The sequence below is a fragment of the Anabrus simplex genome, chromosome 8 (assembly GCF_040414725.1).
Source record: "Anabrus simplex isolate iqAnaSimp1 chromosome 8, ASM4041472v1, whole genome shotgun sequence".
Classification (NCBI taxonomy): Eukaryota; Metazoa; Arthropoda; class Insecta; order Orthoptera; family Tettigoniidae; genus Anabrus; species Anabrus simplex.
In genome coordinates, this window is record NC_090272.1 from 93,920,475 (window position 1) to 93,939,583 (window position 19,109).

Consider the following 19,109-nt stretch of genomic DNA (forward strand, 5'->3'; position numbering starts at 1 on the left):
CCTGGTGTTTCGTTCGTTGAGTGGTATTTCCTTTGAAATTTTATTACAAGAGTCTAATACAGGGACATTACTTTATCCATTCGGGGGATTCTCACTCGCCCAGTCGCCTGCACTGTGAGCCTGTCTTCCGCCGAGCACTTTGCTGTAATGCAACCAGCGCATGTTCTCGCACAAGATTTCCTGTACTTTATGAAGGTATTATGTATGTACACACATTCACGTAATGAAAGTAACACTGGAACAACACATTGAGCACTCAACACATGAATACTTGACTAAACTGAACCTTATACTGATAAAACCTCAGCAGACTGCATAGGAGGGGAACTTGTGGAGCCAAGAAGTGCATAATGGTAAATTGCTTCATAGGTAATAAATTTCATATTATTCCGTATTGAAGAGCAATATGATGTAGAAAGAAAGCTACAGGTTCCTAATACTGTTGTAACCCATTGTATGTTCCATAAATATGCTGAAAAACCCATTAAATGCAGTTAAATATGCAGAATATGCTTGAAAAACACCTTTAAAAACTATAGAAAGGAAAGTGAAACAAAAAACCAATAACATATTGTTATATACGAGCTTTATTTTCTAATTGTATGTATGATACACTGCAATATACTCGCATTCAAGTTTCAAGTGAATATATATGAATAGTTTGCTTATAAAAGTTACAGTTTAAAAGTTCATTTACAAAATGTTCAGAATTAGGCGAGTCAATGAAGTAGATCTGCATTGGTCTGTACAACAAGAATTTTTTTCTATGTTTTCAGTCTTGAATGATTTTCTTAAATCAGTCAATAAAAGTTTCAATGATGAGAACAATCTTTCGACGTCAACTGACACGAGAAGTAAATACTTGAATGATGCTGCTTCTTGTGCAGAGTAGTTCGGAAAATCCTCTGACGGTGCAGACTCGCCACGCAGCATCCTCTCCAAGTCCAACGCTGCACTCCAACCGGGATTTCGAGCCAGCACGAACTCCAACTTTTGTTTCACAGTTTTCCAGTCTCTCTAGGCCACGAGTCGGCTTCTCGGATGACTCCTTGTATTGTAGCGACCACTTCAACCAATTCCATCCCTTGCGATTCCAACTTTAGGATGGCCTCAGGAATGACGCTCATGTAGGCTTTTATGAAAATCAAGGCCAGCATCAAGCTCTTCATTTTAAAAGCAGCCTTAGCTTCTGCCTCATCAAACGTATTGATCACCTGGAAAAAATATAATTGAAAAACATTAGCCGAGGAGAATAACTGAGAAAATTATAAAATTAGGTATGAAAAGAATAATAGAGAAAACCTTGAAAATGAGAAGATTTTAAACATTTCAACTAGTCTTACCTCTTCAACTGCCCTATGATTTTCAGCGTAATACAAGGCAGCCAAGATCCAAGTTCTCCATCGCGTCAATATGGGCTCGGGAGGTAAAGGGAGTTCTGGATGCATCGTCTTGAAGGCACGGATGCGAGAAAGAGCCTTGATGAAAATTTTCTTCACTGAAGAAATGACGCTATTGACACTGGACGATTTTTCGCACAGCTCCTCAGCAACTCTGTGCAATGCATGGGCAAGACAAGTAACATGTAACATCTTCGGGTAGAGGAGCTTGAAGCTCTTCCCAGCCTTAATCGTAGGGAGCAGCGTCAGTCACAAATGCGAGTACTTTGTTTACCTCCTCATCTGAAAAGGTTGGCCACAGCAAGCCTGAAAATGAAGGGTGAACCGTTCAGTTAATGGGATTCTGACATGTCGTACGACTATAAGAGATATTTAACTATCAGAACTATCAGAGTCTTCACTGAACATACATAGAATGCATTGAAATTATAGCCAGACTGTACTTATTTTTCTTTGGCAAAACGCTCGAAAAATAAATGAACAAAAATATACTTACACAGAGCTGCTTGCACTGTTCGCACAATGATACCATGGTTTGTCACATCTAGCTTCCTGCACAGAAATAGGTGGCCCTTCCCTGGTTCACTGGAACTGAGTTTTCCAACAATAATGTTGGCCATGTATCTTCCACAACTGTCTGTGGTCTCATCGATAGATAACCAAATTGCGTGGCTCCCGATGTCGTGTAGAACCTGGTGAAAAAAGTACCTGAATGAATATTCTTCATGGAATGAAGGTATTATCGAGAGATTACCTTCATTACGACAGAGCCAAATCCATGTTAAAAATTACTTCTAAATTGTTTAAACGAGAATGTGGAATACGGCAATCATGCATGAATTCATACCTTTTCATACTCTGAAGAAACGTAATTTTTATGTAGGGTCAACTCATAAGGCAACTCTCTTCCTGCAAAATCCTTGAAGAGAACTCTAATCTCAGCATGTTCGACCTTGTAGAGGGGTATGTTGGTGCTTAAGAACGCCCTACAAACTCTGGAAGAGAACTCGTCCGAGTGTTGTTGCTGATTGAACAAAGGTTGTATCAGCGCTTGTTTCTTCGATTTCTTTTTTTAAATTCTTCGACTTTTGCTGAGTGCCCACTTGTGGCTTTATGTTGGGAAAATTGAAAACCCTTTGAAATCTTGATCTGAAAATAAATAGGTAGATACTGAGCCATGCTAATATGGTATGTTCATAAAGATGATGTTTCCCATATTGCAAATAGCTTGTATCGGCCTCACCTCAATTGACTTAAGTGTTTCCATGATTGTACCAGAGAGGACAGCTCCCTCGGTCATGAGCACAGAAGATCATTCTTTTGGCGAGACAGTAGTTTTATCTCTTTGGAGCGATTCTTTACATTGTTATGTGTGTGGAATATAAACATGGACCCCACGCAGAATGGAGTGGTGTTTTTATGCCATAAATGGGTTTTTAATAGATTTAAACTTGACCCATACTACCATCCTTCCTTTACTTTTGACGACTAATATATCAGGTATGGTAATTCTTGTTTTTATATTGGTTCTACGGTGCTGTTATGACATTCTACGCTATCGTCCATAGCTGATTGATACGCATCCTTCTGCTCTGCTGCATGAATGGGCTGCGTGCTAGTTGTCTTTATTGTGATTGAGTTATGATGTTGGGTCTCTGATTGATTTTATTTACGTGCATTACATTGTAAAGTATCTTGCCATCAATGAATGTATGCCCTGCATGTCGACGCGGAGATCCATTCATGTTGTACGGAGTGCGTGAGCTGATGGGTTTATGTGTGACCACTGAGTCTCTATTAACCTACTGCTAATTGTCTGCGCCGTGCACGCTATCTCACATATGTGAGACCTTTGTTTGTGACCATGAGAGTCATACTATATGAGATTGTGTTCAACTTATTAACTGGAGCAACTGCTCAGATTGTTTGCCGACACTGGCAATGTCTGAATGTTTGGGTGCGTGCTGGTGAGTGAAAGGAGAGAAAGGATGACGTATCGGTCAGCTCATTTTATATTTTAATCTTGTTTCTGAGCCTCATGTTTGTTGCCGGTACGGTGATATTTATTTTGCCTTGGTTTCAATCACGGCCGTTTGCGTGCCCACGAGGCCGCCGTGTTCTTTTCTTATATTCAGGCTATGTGCAAGCCTGTGATTCTCTTTGGGTTTGAATTTTATTCCTTTGGTCCAGAGATGTTTCTCTCTGTGCTATGTTGTGATCTCTCGCATCTTATTTTATCTTCTCTGAACTTTACTTCTCCATGCTGTGTGGGAGCTTTTAATCTGTGTGGTAATTGTTGAGACAATATGGAAGTTAAATAGATGCGTATATAATGAATTTTATTAATCTCACGGAAAGAATGACGGAGTTGATCCATGTGGATTGTATTCACATTACCACATTATGTAGCGAGATTGCAATTGAGACGGTGAGCCCGTCTTATGACTAATTTAAGCTTGGTGTTTGAAAAAGCTGTGCTCACGCGTTAGAGTTATGACTTCAATTGGATGAGCTCTGCACATGTACGTATCCTTTGTTTTTAATTGCTGGCCTCATTTCTTGTTTTTTTTTTTGAATTTTATTATATCAAAAAACCCTCATTTAAATTTAGTTGGGATTTTATTGCTAGTAACTTTAGTCTCATTCCTGTTCTGCTTTTGAAATGAGGACCGTTTCCAGTTCAGGGCTGTGTTTGGCCTTTCCTAGTCGCGGTTCATGCCTCGAATCTTCCGATGTGTGTGTTTTATGGTGAGGTAGGTTGTCGGTAAGGGAGGGGGTGCGGCCAAGTACGCATAAGCAAGAAAAAATACATTGAATGAACAAAAATAAAGCATTGCGGACTATGAAATTATTTTCAAATATTGCAGTAGAAATACGAGCACCCTCTCAATGATCCCATGAAAAACCAGCAAATCCAAATGTTAATTTCCGCCTCAGAAATGTAAAATCTGAGGACCTAACGGGTCTACGAGAACACTCCGAATTCTTAGACTTCTCTCTACTTACCTAGTAGTAGGCAACATATGCTGCACGTACAGCTTACTCTTGAAATTTCAACTGCCTGACCAGTAATATTTTTAAGAACGTAGATGTGGAAAATGTTGATAAGAACTTACCTCTTTTTCGCACATTTTGCAGAAAAGAATTTTTCCGTCAGTAGAAAACGAGTCAGGTTCTTCCTTTGCACATCGTCGGAATAAAACACTCAGAGATTCCTTAACTTTAGGCATCGTGTACTTAAAAATCACAAGAACTCGATAGGTATGTATGGATATGATTATGATCTGAGAACTGAGAGTAGAATGCAGAAACTTCACTCGGACCAGGTCAGATCTTCCACCACTTCATGGGAAAAGCCACCTAAATAATACTGGTTCCCAAAATAGGCACACCACTAAAATACCTCACATTTCAAAGTGAAAGGATGCTTGGGGCTTCCAGAGCTTATCTGACAAGTCGCACACTCTAATCCAACAGAGGTCAATATTAGGGTGTGTGAATGACCTCACTAAAGGTTAAAAACCTGCGGTTCTATTATTCACACCAGATAGGCTTTTCAATAATTATTTCTGTTTTTGAACCTTAAGGATGGTCAGGGCCCGAATTCGGGGGGGGGGGGGGGGAATTTGAAGAAAAACAAACTATTTAGATGAAAACCACAAGAATATGCATTTATGTGCTTCTATTCTGAAAACCGTGGTTTTATGCATTTATATGCTCGATAAATTTAAATTTTGTTGGTCCCAGAGAGATGAAAATACCACCGAAAGGCTTCTTTCAATATGTACTATTTACGAAAAAAATATGCTAATATGCTCGAATCTGAGCCCTAGTGATGAGAGTTAAATACCAACATAAATGGTTCGTTATTGGACATAATTAATTTTCAAGCTAACTCGTTCCTGGTTGCCAGCATTTCGCCCCTATGTGCTATGTTGGGCTCATCAGTTGGTACATAGCACACCCACCAAGACGCATGGCACTATGAGAGACTTTGTCTCACAGGGGCGAAACGTTGGCAACCAGGAATGAGTTAGCTCGAAAATTTATAATGTCCAATAATGGACCATTCATGTTGGAATTATAAATTTACTCATTCGGATATATATTTCAGGTTCCCTATGGGAATCAACATCTATATCATCTGATGGCCAAGCAGGCATCAATTTTTTGGTAATGAGACACTCATAGTGCACTGGCACTGCCAATGGCTGCAAGTAGCCTATGCAGTGGCCTCCACGGTGTGCCCTAGCCATGCATCTTGGTGGGTGTGCTATGTACCAACTGATGAGCCCAACATAGCTCACGGGGACAAAATGCTGGCAACAAGGAATGAGTTAGCTCGAAAATTTATAATGTCCAATAATGGACCATTTATGTTGATATTATAAATTTGCTCATTCGGACAAATATTTCAGGTTCCCTATGGGAATGAACATCTATATCATGAGTGTTAAATCTTTACTTGTTTTGCACTGAATTTCAACAACACATGCTTGCTTCATAAATTTTATCTATAATTCATGTCTTGCCTTACCTTCTATTGATTTTGACTGATGATGGTCTCTAGCAAGGCCGAAACAAGTTTTGTCAAATATATGTAATATTTTTAAGGTTACAATAAATAGTATTGTATAGGTAGAAAACTTTTAGCTTTGGCAAACTGCGTGACAGGAGACAGGCTCACAGCACAGGCGATTGGACAAGTGAGAATCCCCTGAATAGATAAAATGTTCCTGTATTAGACTATCATTAGGCTATAATAAGTTCCAGCCAAGGAAAGAATTATGAAGATTAAAATAAAACTGGAAAGCTGGATTTCACTAGTCAACGGCGTGCACGCAGTGTAAGACCAGTAATTTTATTATTCAATTTATTGTTGCAAATTTAATAAGTAGTTATTTTATTTTTTTCCAAGACAATGTTAGAGTAGTAACTGGCAAGCAAGCATTTATCTTACTTTAGAGTAAATACTAAGTGGCATGTTCATATCAGATGTAAGATTTTTCAGGCGTTTGCTCTATTAACCAGCGTTTCGTCTTAGGTCTGATACCAGACTCTTCAGAGTGGGATGTGTCAGACCCCACCCACTGACGCTGGGGTGCATGCAGGTGAAATTATCAGAAGCAAACACCTGAAAAATCTTACATCTGATATGTTTTTGACATGCTCTATTGGTGAAAAATATCCAATTCCCTCCATGGGAATTTAGAATTTTCCATTAAGTGGCATGTTGTTATGAAGTCAAAGAAATACAATCATCTTAATGTCCCCCTTCAACGGACAACTCAACATGAAAAATGTTGTATACCCTCGCTCCATATGAAATTCATGGAGAGGTTTGGAATTCAACCCAGACTTTTGTCACGCACTCTAGTGATCACGAATTGTGTACAACCACCTCTAGTAACCTGCCAACCAATATTTATATGGTAAAAAAGTATTCAACCAATGGGACTCAAACTGGTAATACATGGTGTGGTAGCATCAAGAGTGTACTCTGTAATGGCGACAGCTTCCAAGCAAGCTTGTCAACACAGTGCTTGTATGCCAGTCATATAATTAGCGGGAACAACTTGCTAGCTCAGAAAGTATAAATTTAAACCGCACATTTATCTTGCTGCCGTAGTACAGGCCCTTCGAAGATTTTGTCTTAGCTGCTCCCTCAAATGGATTTCAAAGGGATGAAAAATAATCAAAAGAAGCTCTTCACAGGTATGGTAGTCGCTCAAAACCATCATCAGGTATCCGTTTCTCTCTGGATGTACAGAGTTTAGATGACAGACAATATCTGCCTTCCATAACCAAGAAGCACAGAATGTCCAGAGACTCTTCAGTGGTGAGAATACCAGTCGTTATTACATCATCTACAAATTCCTTAGAGCCCATTACTAGAAATCGAATGTGGTTCAGTGCCTCTCCCAACTCATTTCGCAGGGTTGGTCCATCAACAGCCAATCCTATTAAATAAAAAGACAAGAAATTATATTAGTCTGGAAACATAAAATCTTAAATAAACAAACATCATATACAGTAGAACTGTACATTAACTTTCCAGTACACGAGTCCACAATCGTAACCTGCATACATGGCAATCTGCTGTGAAGACATGAGTTCATACATTTCGTTCCTAATATTATGTTGTATAAGATTATTTACCTTTTAACTGCTAATACAGTATGTGTACCATCATGGAAGAAAGGGAGGCTATTCAAAGTCAACAACCACAAACATACTTTACATTATACATCAAGATGATGAATGTTATTGTCAGTGAAAGCACTTGGTATGGGAATTATAAAATACAGAAAAATACCCCTCTTCAGAAAGGTCAAGGCTAAGTACAGTAGTTGGAATGCACCCTCCAGGGCTGATATTGCTGCATTGCTAGGTGTTACGATAAACATGGGTCTGCAGCCACTACCTGATACAACAGATTACTTTTCTAGGCAATGGGTGGATAGAATGCCTTTTATTCAGATATTTTCCGAAGAGATGAGTTTCTTCTTCTGTTTTGGAACTTACATTTTGCCCATTCTATTGATAATGAAAAGGTAACCAAAGTTCAACAAATCAGTCCTATTTCAGATAAAATTCAGGAAAAATGCAATTTTTTTTCTGTCCTGGTCCCAATGTTGCAGTTGATGAGAGCACTGTATCATTCAAAGGTAAAGTCTCCTTCAAAGTATATAATCCTAATAAACCTTCGAAATTTGGAATGGAAGTATTTGTACTTTCAGACAGTACAATGGGTACATATAGAATTTCAAAACCCTATTTTGGGAAGATCCCGGTCTCGAAAGCCAAGAATAACGGCCGAGAGGATTTGTCGTGCTGACCACACGACACCTCGTAATCTGCAGGCCTTTGGGCTGAGCAGCGATCGCTTGGTAGGCCAAGGCCCTTCAAGGTTTGTAGTGCCATGGGGTTTGGTTTGGTTTGGATTTTGGGAAGATAGAAAATGTAAATTCAGACCTTCTGAAGACTACACAAGTTGTGAAAGATGTGTGCTCTAATCTCGTCAAGGATCCATGTGACCCTCCAACAGGATATCACATTTTCACTGACAGATATCACAGCCCCCACCCCACACAGACAAAATTAGCAGAAGAGTTATCAAGCATGCAAATGGCAACCACAGTAACTGTAATGCCTTCAAGGAAGGGCATCCTATAAGAACTGAAAATGGTACATACAAAAAAAATGAAACTTTTGAGACATGCTTTCTTATTGGAAGGGTAACAAGTTAGCTCTTGCACGGAAGGATAAGAGAATTGTCATGATGCTCAGTACTTTTCATAAAGGCACACAGGAACACATGACTGCAGTGCCCTCCAAGTTCCCAAACCAACCACCAATAAATAAACCTAATGTGACATTAGATTTTACCAAGCATATGCAGGGGTGTAGACCGCAGTTACCATTACGTCGCATCATATCCTTTTTTGCATCAAGCAAAGAAGTGGTACAGAAAGATGTTTTTCTGTGTGCTTGAAGTTAGCATAGTAAATGCCTACTTCTTGTATGTAATGGTGCAGCAAAAAGACCTCAAAAAGCCCATTTCACATAAGAAATTTAGGAAGCAGCTTCTCTTCTCTTCAGTCCAAGACAGGGTTGCTGTTAAGGGGAGAATTGCAGATGAGATTAGGAGAGGAAGAAAAGCTGTTTGGACCCCCTCAGGAGAGGCTTCAAGGACATCATTTCATGGCTCGCAGAGAGAAAAAGGGTTCTGTGGCCTGTATTGTCAATAAGGCTCAAAAAGTAAGAAAAGAGACTGCTCATTATTGTAAAACTGGCACAGCAAAACCATTCTCACACCCTGATACATGCTTTGAAATGTATCACACAAGTGAAAGTTTCTAAACTGTCAGGGAAGACTCAACATCACGTGTATAAAATTTTATCATAAATACCAGTTAGATTGTTACTGTACATGTTTATTAGTGAATTTGCCAGTTCAATATTTATAGCAGTAGCCATAGTGAATTATGAAGTAGGGTAGAAAGTGAATTACAGCTCAGTTGTTTAGTGATCTTAATCGAGAATACTTTGTGTTGTGCCTTGTGCCTCCTGGAATCAGGTGTGAATGACTTAATAAACCTTATAGTACTTACATATTTGCATTTTCATGTGTGATAAGAATAAAAAATATTCTTACAAAAAATAATTACGCTCACAAGCAAAAACTTATCTGCTTGGCAAGGGTTAAGCATGTGTCGGCTCGACGGGTATGCGATGCATTTGTTCAGCAATTTTCTGGAGAAGTGCCACCTTCAAGAGCACAGATTCATGTTATTGTAAATAAATTTGAAACTACTGTTCAGAAAATTACGCACTGTTTCTTTTAAGTGACTTACATTTTACTTCTTCTGAATTTTACAGTGTCTTCCCCCGTCATTTTACATTGCCTCTTCTACTGATCTGGAGTGAACTTGATCTTTTCTTTTTCCTATGCATTGTTTTTCATTTTTTAATCAGCTGATGATGACCTGGACTAGGTTTCGAAACCGGTACCACTTCTACCTATTATTAAATAAGAATGTAATCACTGCATTTCTTATTCTTTTGTATTGAATAGGTTGAACCTCTTTATTTATTATTTCAATTTTAACTGTAGTAGTTTGTTCTCACTAATACGAATGGTGTACTATATTGTTTTATACTTTATTTCTTTCTACCCAAATGAAGTACATTACACATCAGTTGTTACGTCCACCTTCTCAACATAATCTCCTTGTAACTGTATGCACTTTTGCCATCGATGTGTCAGTCTCTCCATACCTTCCTGAAACCATTCTTTCGGAGTGCTGTGTACTCATGCCTTGACAGCTGTGTCCAGTTCTGTAAAATCCGCAAAATGGTGACCACGCAGAGGTTTCGTCACGTTCCCGAACAGGTGATAATCACTTGGTGCCAAGTCGGGAGAGTATGGTGGGTGTGGCAGCACCGTGAATCCCATTTGATCAATGGCAACGGTGGTCTCTCGGCTAGTGTGGGGCCAGGCATTGTCATGTTGCAGAAGCACACCTTTAGCCCATTTTCCTGGCTGCTTAGTTTGAATGGCACGACGTAAGCACTTAAGGGTTGTCACATATGCTGCACTGTTGATCATGGCCCCAAATTCCAGCCAGTCAATGAGGATGATGCCCTTTGTGTCCCAGAACACTATCGCCATTTGCTTGCCAACTGATGGCACTGTTCGACATTTCTTTGGTGGTGGACTGCCCCTATGCTTCAATTGCATCGATTGTTGTTTTGTTTGTAGCTCATGGTAATGGAGCCATGTCTCATCACCAGTCACAAGCCTAGCCATGAAGTCAACTGGATCTTGATCATAGCATTGCAAAAGTTCTCTGCATACGTCCACACACCTCTGCTTTTCATCCACAGACAAGAGTCTAGGCACCCACGTGGATGACAAGCTTCCCCAACTGTAAGTGGCCATGCACGATCTGCTGCAGGGTGTTTTGGATAATTCCTGTGGCTGCCTCCATTTCCATAAATGTGATGCTTTTGTTTCCTTGGATGGCCTGTTCGACCCAGGCAATGTTGGCTGGCATTGACACTGTCACATTCCAACGTTCCACCTAGTTGGAAACTGTGTTCCGTGACAGCGCATGTTCTCCACAGACTGCCACCAAGCGCCAATGAATTTCTGCAGTGGTCACGCCTTCTTTCCATAGGAACCAAGTCATATAGCACTGTCTCTGACGCTTGCTTTCCATGTGTTCTGCTCCTACACTGACAGTATTGTTATGAAATGGCTATGACGAGTGCATTCGTTGGCCCCTGTGCGTGTGCTGCTACCAAACGGTGGAACAAGACACTAGTTACATGTCACCACCTTCAAAAGTGAAATGTGAACCATACCCAGACGTACAAAAAGTAAAGTGTAAAACAATATAGTACGCCCCTTATACATTAAAGGATTTCAGCGACGCAAGGATGGGAAAAGGCTGCCAAACCCGCTATATCCTGAGTGCAAACTCACAGCTGTACAGCCCTAACTGCACTACCAACTCGGTTGGTCATGGAAAACAATACAACCAGCCATTCGTTATTCTGCTGATGAAGTTTGTGAAGTTGTCGTCCCCTATTGAGTTTCTTGAAACATTTGCAAACACCCCTGGTTGCTTGGATGTAGTTGGCAGCAACTTGAATGCCTGGTCAGTAAATATGATCATTTTTGGTCTTCAATTGGTCTGCATCGACTAAGCTCATAAAAAATGCCACGGTTAGTTGTTGGGTCCACCCTGACAATATTTATGATAAAATTCGTAAGTTTACATAATTATTACCGTACGTGTTTTGAGAGATGGTCCACTCCCTTCATCAGTAAATTTAACATGTCAAAACAAAATTCCTCAAATTCTAAGATCTATTACTATTAACTTACACTAAAAACATAAATAGTTAAAATCGTAAAGTAGCATTTTAACACAAAAACAAAACAGTTTCCTTAATAATGCTTATCTAAGTAGCATTAATAGTTGTTGTATTTGTCCTTATTGTTGAGGAAGCATTTTAAAAAATTTGTAGCAAAAAAAAAAAAAAAAAGGTTGTTGATCTCTTGGATTAACTCAAAATAAAACAATTAATATCTTGGCTTTACTTGCTGTTAAAAATCCATCTAAGATGTTCTTATCCTCCAATGAATTTCTTTCTAACTCATAAGATATATTTAGAATAAGTTACCACTTGAACTGTAACTTAGTTATACAAAATCGTCCTATGACGGGCTTAGCCATATATAAACAGAGAGGATCAAACAATCCCGCTGTGCCTCTGGAATGAGTGCCTGATAGATGTTATTCTTATTCTACAATAAGAAGAAAATTTCATTAGAATGATAAAATCTAATGCTGAAAACCATTATATGGAAAAATATAACCAAACTTACGTAATGTACTAGAGCGGTGAAAACCTACTCACTCTCCAGCCAGACACACAGCTTGAACAGCTCTCAAGGTTAGGTGTTACTTCCCCTCCCTTATCCGCTAGTGGCTTTAGTTGCTTCAGGCTTGTTGGAACACCTGCTGGTAATATACTGTACTCAAAATACTCTAGTGTGTGTTTTTGTTTCATTTATTGCTTTCTTATTCAGTAGTTTGAGTAATAATGTAATTGCAGTGTTTCAGTTCCATACGAAAATTTACTTTTATGTTTTCCCATTTCTACATTATTTTACCAGTCTCCCTTAGAAAGCGTATAACTGAGGTTCATCTGTAACTTAAAATATGTTAATTAAACCTCATTCATACGTAACCCATTTATACATAATACGGTGATATGCATATTAATTTTTGTTTGTATGTAACAAAGTTAAAGTAATGTCACCGATATATGCACTTCCTCCGATCAAAACACAGGTGAGTTAGAAATGTGATAGATTAAGAGTCTGCATTATTGGCAGAGGGACTTCTGCTGCAGATGTCGGAGGGGCGTGGTGTGATGGTGTAACGAAGGTCATGGGAAGGGACCGCACAGCATTTAACTAAAAGAGAAACATTATAAGACAGACAGCTCTTCAAGGAATACAGTTTATTTGCATGTAAGAGAGTTGAAATAACACTGCAGATGTATGCATTTCCTGTTGTTACTCACATGCAGGCTAGTTAGAAATGCAATACATTAGTCAGCATTGTTGGCAGAAGGATTTAGCTGCAGATGTCAGAGGGGTGTAGTGCAGTGATGTAATGAAGGTCATGGAAATTGACCGCATGGCATAAAACCAAAGCAGACAGATTACAAGACAGGTGTTCCGTACATAGGACATGCTTCCATTTTAACTGTAAGCACCTTAAAATGACGCCAACAGCTGACATTTGCCATATCCGGTAATAAAAACTACATTTCTATCAGTAGACATCCTGCGTTGATGTCAGGCAGTCGTGGAGAATACCACTAGACAAGAAAGTAAAATTTATACACTGCTGTTTGTAGAAAGTGAAACACCAAGACCAAGAGCTGTGATCACAATGCAATTTATTCCACATATTAGGGACATAACAAGACACAAATGATTACAATTACAGAACTGTACATGCACGGTGACCGTGGAAATTCAGTACGGCGCAGCGCCACCACGCGCTGCAATCAGAACCGCTAGACGTTGTGGCATGGAATCAAAGAGCTCCTGAATATGCTGCTGGGGGATACTCTGCCACGCGGTTTGTAGGCACGTCCATAAATCAGCAACAGTGGCTGCAAGAGGACCTCAACGAACAAGGTGCGGACCGACCATATCCCAAATATCCCAAACATGTTCAATGGGTGACATATCCGGCGAACGGGCAGGCCAGGGAAGCAGTGGTATCCGTCGTTCTTTGAAGAATGCTTGCACATTCCTCGCCACATGCGGCCGGGCATTGCCCTGCTAGAATATGGCGTCTGGAATGGCCTGCAGGAGGGGCAGTGCCACGGGCTGTAAAACCTCCCTGATGTAGCGGTAGGTGTTCAGATTGCCCTCAAGACGTAGGAGGGAAGATCGCATGTTATAGGCAATTGCACCCCAAACCATCACACTTGGCGTTTGTCCGTTATGCTGCTCAAAGATACAGTCTGCCCGATGGCGTTCACCACGGCGGCATCTAACGCGTATGCGGCCATCACTGTAGGACAAGTTGAAGCAGGACTCATCCGATAACACTATATTTTGCCACTCAGCACGCCAGTGTCGGTGTTCACATGCCCATTCCAGTCTACGGCATTGGTGGTTGCTGGTCAATGGAACCCGGCGCAATGGCATGCGTGCCACCAGCCCGGCCCTCAGAAGACGGCGTTAAACCGTTGATGCAGACAACCCCACACCCGTTGCAGTGCTCCATTGTCGAACCAAAACTGTGGACGGAGCTCTTCTGTCCATTACGGCTAAGAGGACAAGATGGCGGTCATCTCGTGCTGTGGTCACATTGTGTCATCCAGTTCCCTGTCGGCGCTGTGTACGGTCCCCTTCTCTCCACTGGTTCCACATACACCTCACTGTTGGAGCAGCATGCCCTGTACGAGCCGCAATGTCCCGGAACGACAGACCCATCTCCCGGAGCCCTATCATTCTGCCCTGTTCGAACGCACTCACATGCTGATATTCCCTCCTGTGATGTCGGCGAGGCATAGTGGCACTGAGGTACGTTTCCACTTCGTATGACGGCTTCGCACCGACTGAGCATAGCGTAACACTGCCCTGGCCGGTCACACACAGAAGGGCACTGCTGGGCCTACGTGCAAGCCATCTCTCTGCAATTTAAAACACTTATTATGGTTCCACTGTTCTACACGTCCTCTGATTTTGGCGTGTTTCAGACCATTGCTTCTGAGTGTTTCACTTTCTACAAACAGCAGTGTACAAGAAGTGAGTTTCTTTGTTGAAATGAAAAGAAGTTTAAGGTGGAAAGGTCTGATTAATATTCTACTATGATGTTTCTTTTTCAGTGTATTAAACAATAATGTTCCAAACCTGATATATTAAAAGAATAAGCGCAAATTATGTTAAATACCTCTGTCTTTAATCTTATTCCCAAAACTAGAGAAAATATTTTTAATAATTAGACTAGAGGACCCATGCTTCTCTGCAGCATTCATTATAAATAGGTGAGACAACTCGTCTTGATATGCCTATCATAGTCATTTGTTTAACCTGCCCCTTTCAATAGTTTTATGAACATTTAATAAGAATACGATAGAAAAATTAGCGTTTAATAAGGTGACTTTCACAAAGAAAGTATAAAGCTATTTAAAGTTAGTTGTTGAAAAAAATAATTGGAAAACTATAAGCAAAACTTCAAATGCCCATAGCTCAAAAACAGGTTTTTTGACATTGGCCCTTTTAGAATCAAGCCACAGATATATGTTTTTTTATCCTGCAGTTCTTGGTGGAAAGCTTGACATTGTGTCGTAGAAGGCAATGGTATTTTTAATCACAGTTCTTCTATATAGAACGGTTGTTCGTGAGCTCATAGGTTAGTCTCGAAGGAGTGTTTTTTTGCCCAGCAGAGAACTCTTTTAAGATACATGGGCTTCACTCTTTCTAGTGTAGATAGGTTATCCTTCGATAGGTGTTCCCAGATAAAATGTAAAGCGTATGTCATGATGGTCTCTTTGTACGTAGACCTTTTTCTTTTAGCAGCATGTAAGTTGTTAGGAATGCTCTGCCATCTGTTGAATATATTTGGAAGCTGGGAAAGGTAAGAGAATCAAATAGTATCTAGCAGAGAATAGTATTCTTCCATGATCAGAGGAAGGGTATAATCCTTGGCTTGACAAGTAATAATCAGACATAGCTGTATGCAATGACATTACTAAGGATGAAAATCTCATATCAGAATCAGAATATTAATGAAAGTGTTAGTCACTTAGCAACGTGCTAAGTAGTGAATGTATTGTGGGTTAGCGTAAGCCTTCACCTGCAATTACTACAGTGATCATTTAATGATTTGACTTTATGATTATTCATAAGTTGGCTGAACTTAGAGACCTATTAATGTCTCATGATTCACCGGCAGATAATTCCAGAGAGAATAAAACCAAAATGAAGCAAATTGGTCCAGTACAACTGCCGGACGGATTTGCCAAAGCTCTTTTTAGTAAACTCTTTAAATATATAGATAACATAATATCTAAATCTGATTTGTAAGTGATTCTTAGTTATACATAAAATTTGCTCTTCACTTTGACATCCAATGGAAGATAAAGTAAAATTTATACAGCAGTGAACTTACAACAAATATATTTCTTGCCTTAAAGATCCCTTAGAAGCAGGCAAACATATTCTTTTTTTTTTGTTTATGGTGACTAGAAATACTTACGCATTACTTCTTGTTTATGAGAAACCAAAATTATTCATGTATTTTCAATACATAATCCTTATGAGAAAAGTGAATATAAATATATTTCTTTCCTTTATATATTTGCTACAAAATGTTGCTCCTTTGAGGTATGTCTCTTTTTTTTTTACTTAAATATAAACAAATAACATACAATAAAAGTTTGCAAAAATAACTTAAATAATTTAAACAAAATACGGTAATTTTTCTGGACTTAAGCTTATTGGAAGATAGATAACTGTCTTTGTAATAATATCTCCTTATTCCTTGAAATTTTTTGAATAAGATGATAAATTATAAGCAGGTATATAGCATGTTAATGACTTCCAGTAGAATATATACATAAAAGAGTCTGCAATGACTGCAAAATATCTACTCGATAAATGATGACCAGTTTGAGGGTTAAGTCTCTTACTATAGATCTCTATAGTCTTACCAAGCATATACAAAGAGTGTCCCCATAAATTTGTAAATATGTTGTCTGTTCAGCCTTTTAATTATTGTGTCTGTAAATGTGTAGTTTTTAGGGTCACTATTTGCAGTGCAAATCATTTAGTTATGTTTAACTGTCCTTTTAATGTTTACATTTTCATTATTTTTCTACTTTATTAGGGGCTGCCTGGACTAGGCGTTAAAGGTGTACATGGCCCTGGGGTTCACTCAGCCTACATCGTAAATGAGTACCACTCTAACCCTACTTAAGTGCCGAGGTTACGGACTGTGGAAGTCTTTACCTTCCACCCCTCCCAGGGCCTTCGTGGCCTGTATGAAGATGACTATGCTTTGCTTCTACTCCATTGCTAGTTATTTTGCACACAGCTGTAAAAAAAATTTGCTTCATACATGCCTGTGCTGTGGATTGCATTAAGTGAGCAAACAAACAAATGCAGGCTCTAGTTATTACAACTGAAATAAAAATCTGAAAATTTCTATCAACTAACCAACCAACCAACCAACCAACCAACCAACCAACCAACCAACCAACCAACCAACCAACCAACCAACCAACCAACCAACCAATCAATCTATCAATCAATGTACAGACACAACCTTAACAGTGATATAAGTGATATTTTTAAAGATGTTGGTTCTATGGTTAATTTTCTATTTCTGCATTTTAAGTGATGTATTGACAATAAATAAGCTATATTGCTTGCATTTGTAATGATCCCTTAGAACCAAGCAAAAATATTTGTTTTCTTTCTGATGACTATAAATACTTATAAATTACTTTGACTATAAATACTTATAAATTACTTCTCATTTATGAGAAACCAAAATGATCCATTTATTTTCTATGCATAATCACTGTGAGGACAGCTAACCTTTCTGCTCACACTGCGTCAAGGCCCACTTATAGCACATCTTGAAGACATCCATTTCATTAGGAATTTCTAAGGCATTTCCTCTAAGAATGTCTGTGAGGCAGTCCTGGGATATGTGAAGGATATCGGAACTCTCCAGAACTGCAGATGAATTTTCGTTTATTATCTGAAGAAAGAATAAAAATATATTCAAGATTACAGTACACATACATCTCTCAATGTGGATGATGATGATGACAATGATTTTCTTTTAACTCATGACCGTATAGCCCTGATGGGCCTTGGCCTACCAAGTTACTACCGCTCAATCCAAAGGCCTGCAGATTATGTGATGCAGAATAGTCAGCACAAAGAACTCTCCCAACCATTGCTCTTGGCTTTCTAGACTGGGGCCACTATCTCACAGTCAAGACAGCTCATGGAAGCTGAGTGGATTTTGAACCAGCCCTCATATTCAGATAAAAATCCCTGGCCTGACTGGGAATCACTTTTAAGAGGCAGAGCTGCTACCCCAAAATCATGAGGCTAGCATAGTAATAATTTTGTGTGGGTACAACTGGTGGGTGGTGGTGCTGATTATTGTTTTTAAGAAGGAGTACAACTTTGCAGCCATCCTCTATTAACACTAATTAGAGGGACAAAATAGAAGGGATCCAACACTTTGAAAAATAAAGGTATCAACCAAAGAAAGACAAGGGCCACGAAGTGCGTGAAAATGAAAAAAATTTAGGCCTTGACATCTAATATTGCCAGCCCCAAAAAAAACCAAGATTAGATCAAGGGATGTTGGATAGGATTGATAAAAGTAAGAAGACTAGCACAGGTAAGTGGAAGCAATGTCGGGACTCAGCTGAGGGCCCCATGGTAGTCAACTCACACTCCCCAAGTTATGAACCCCTGGAGCCCCTTTTATTTGCCTCTTACAACAGAAGAACATATCGTAGATGTTATTCTACTGCTTTCATCCACACCGGGTTGGGGGTATAATTGTCAGGTTAGGCCTTTCCAAGGCAAACTCTCTAGTGAGGGTGAACAATGTCTGCCATGGAAAGACCATCTGTGTCTACATAGGGAAGGAAAGTATAGTCAACAGGGTGTGCATTGCAAGAGGGACCCTGCTGCTGAGCCACAAGAATTAGCTGTACACAATTAAAAGAAGAAAAAGAAAAAGAAAAAAGAGGCTAACAGGTATTACGAAGGCCATCCAGAAAGTGGTACCCGTTTGTGCAATAAAGATACAGGAGTAAATATTAACAAATATACACATTTTTATTGGAAAGAGCATACTTTACACTACTTCTCCACATAATCTCCAAGCAAATTTAGGCATTTGTCATAACGTGGGACGAGTTTTTGTATTCCAGTATCATAGTCCTCTGCCGCCAGAACAAGCAGACAAGCCACTGACGCGGTCTGACCTTGCCCAGTGGCTACCCGAGTCGTCAGCACTTCATGCGGCGCTAACAGGTACTACTTTCCGGATGGCCCTCGTAGAAAGGAAATAACAAGCGAATATCCTGTGTGAACAAACAGCAGTGCTCAGTTCTTGATGCTTGCTAACT

General features: G+C 39.6%; 2 protein-coding genes across 3 annotated transcripts in view; both read right to left on the reverse strand.

Moving 5' to 3' along the window:
• Window positions 1-452: 452 nt before the first annotated feature.
• LOC136878838 (uncharacterized) lies at window positions 453-3,103 on the reverse strand. Of its 2 annotated transcripts, XM_067152365.2 has the most exons (4): window positions 2,248-3,103; window positions 1,897-2,092; window positions 1,344-1,706; window positions 453-1,214 (listed from the first exon to the last, which is right to left on the reverse strand). In XM_067152365.2, the coding sequence occupies exons 3-4, from the start codon at window positions 1,590-1,592 to the stop codon at window positions 999-1,001; spliced, it is 465 nt and encodes a 154-aa protein (XP_067008466.2). In that variant the 5' UTR covers window positions 1,593-1,706; window positions 1,897-2,092; window positions 2,248-3,103; the 3' UTR covers window positions 453-998. The 2 variants fall into 2 exon arrangements, with proteins under 2 accessions (XP_067008466.2, XP_068085063.1); XM_068228962.1 differs by lacking the exons at window positions 1,897-2,092; window positions 2,248-3,103 and having other exon boundaries at window positions 1,344-1,763.
• Window positions 3,104-6,297: 3,194 nt separating this feature from the next.
• LOC136879309 (BTB/POZ domain-containing protein 3) overlaps window positions 6,298-19,109 on the reverse strand; it is a 62,854-nt gene continuing 50,042 nt past the window's right edge. Inside the window, exons 4-5 of the mRNA XM_068228963.1 lie at window positions 17,548-17,713; window positions 6,298-7,360 (exon numbers count right to left, since the gene is read on the reverse strand). Of these exons, the coding sequence (XP_068085064.1) occupies window positions 7,110-7,360; window positions 17,548-17,713 (417 nt within the window). The 3' untranslated portion in view covers window positions 6,298-7,109. The remainder of the gene's footprint in view (window positions 7,361-17,547; window positions 17,714-19,109) is intronic.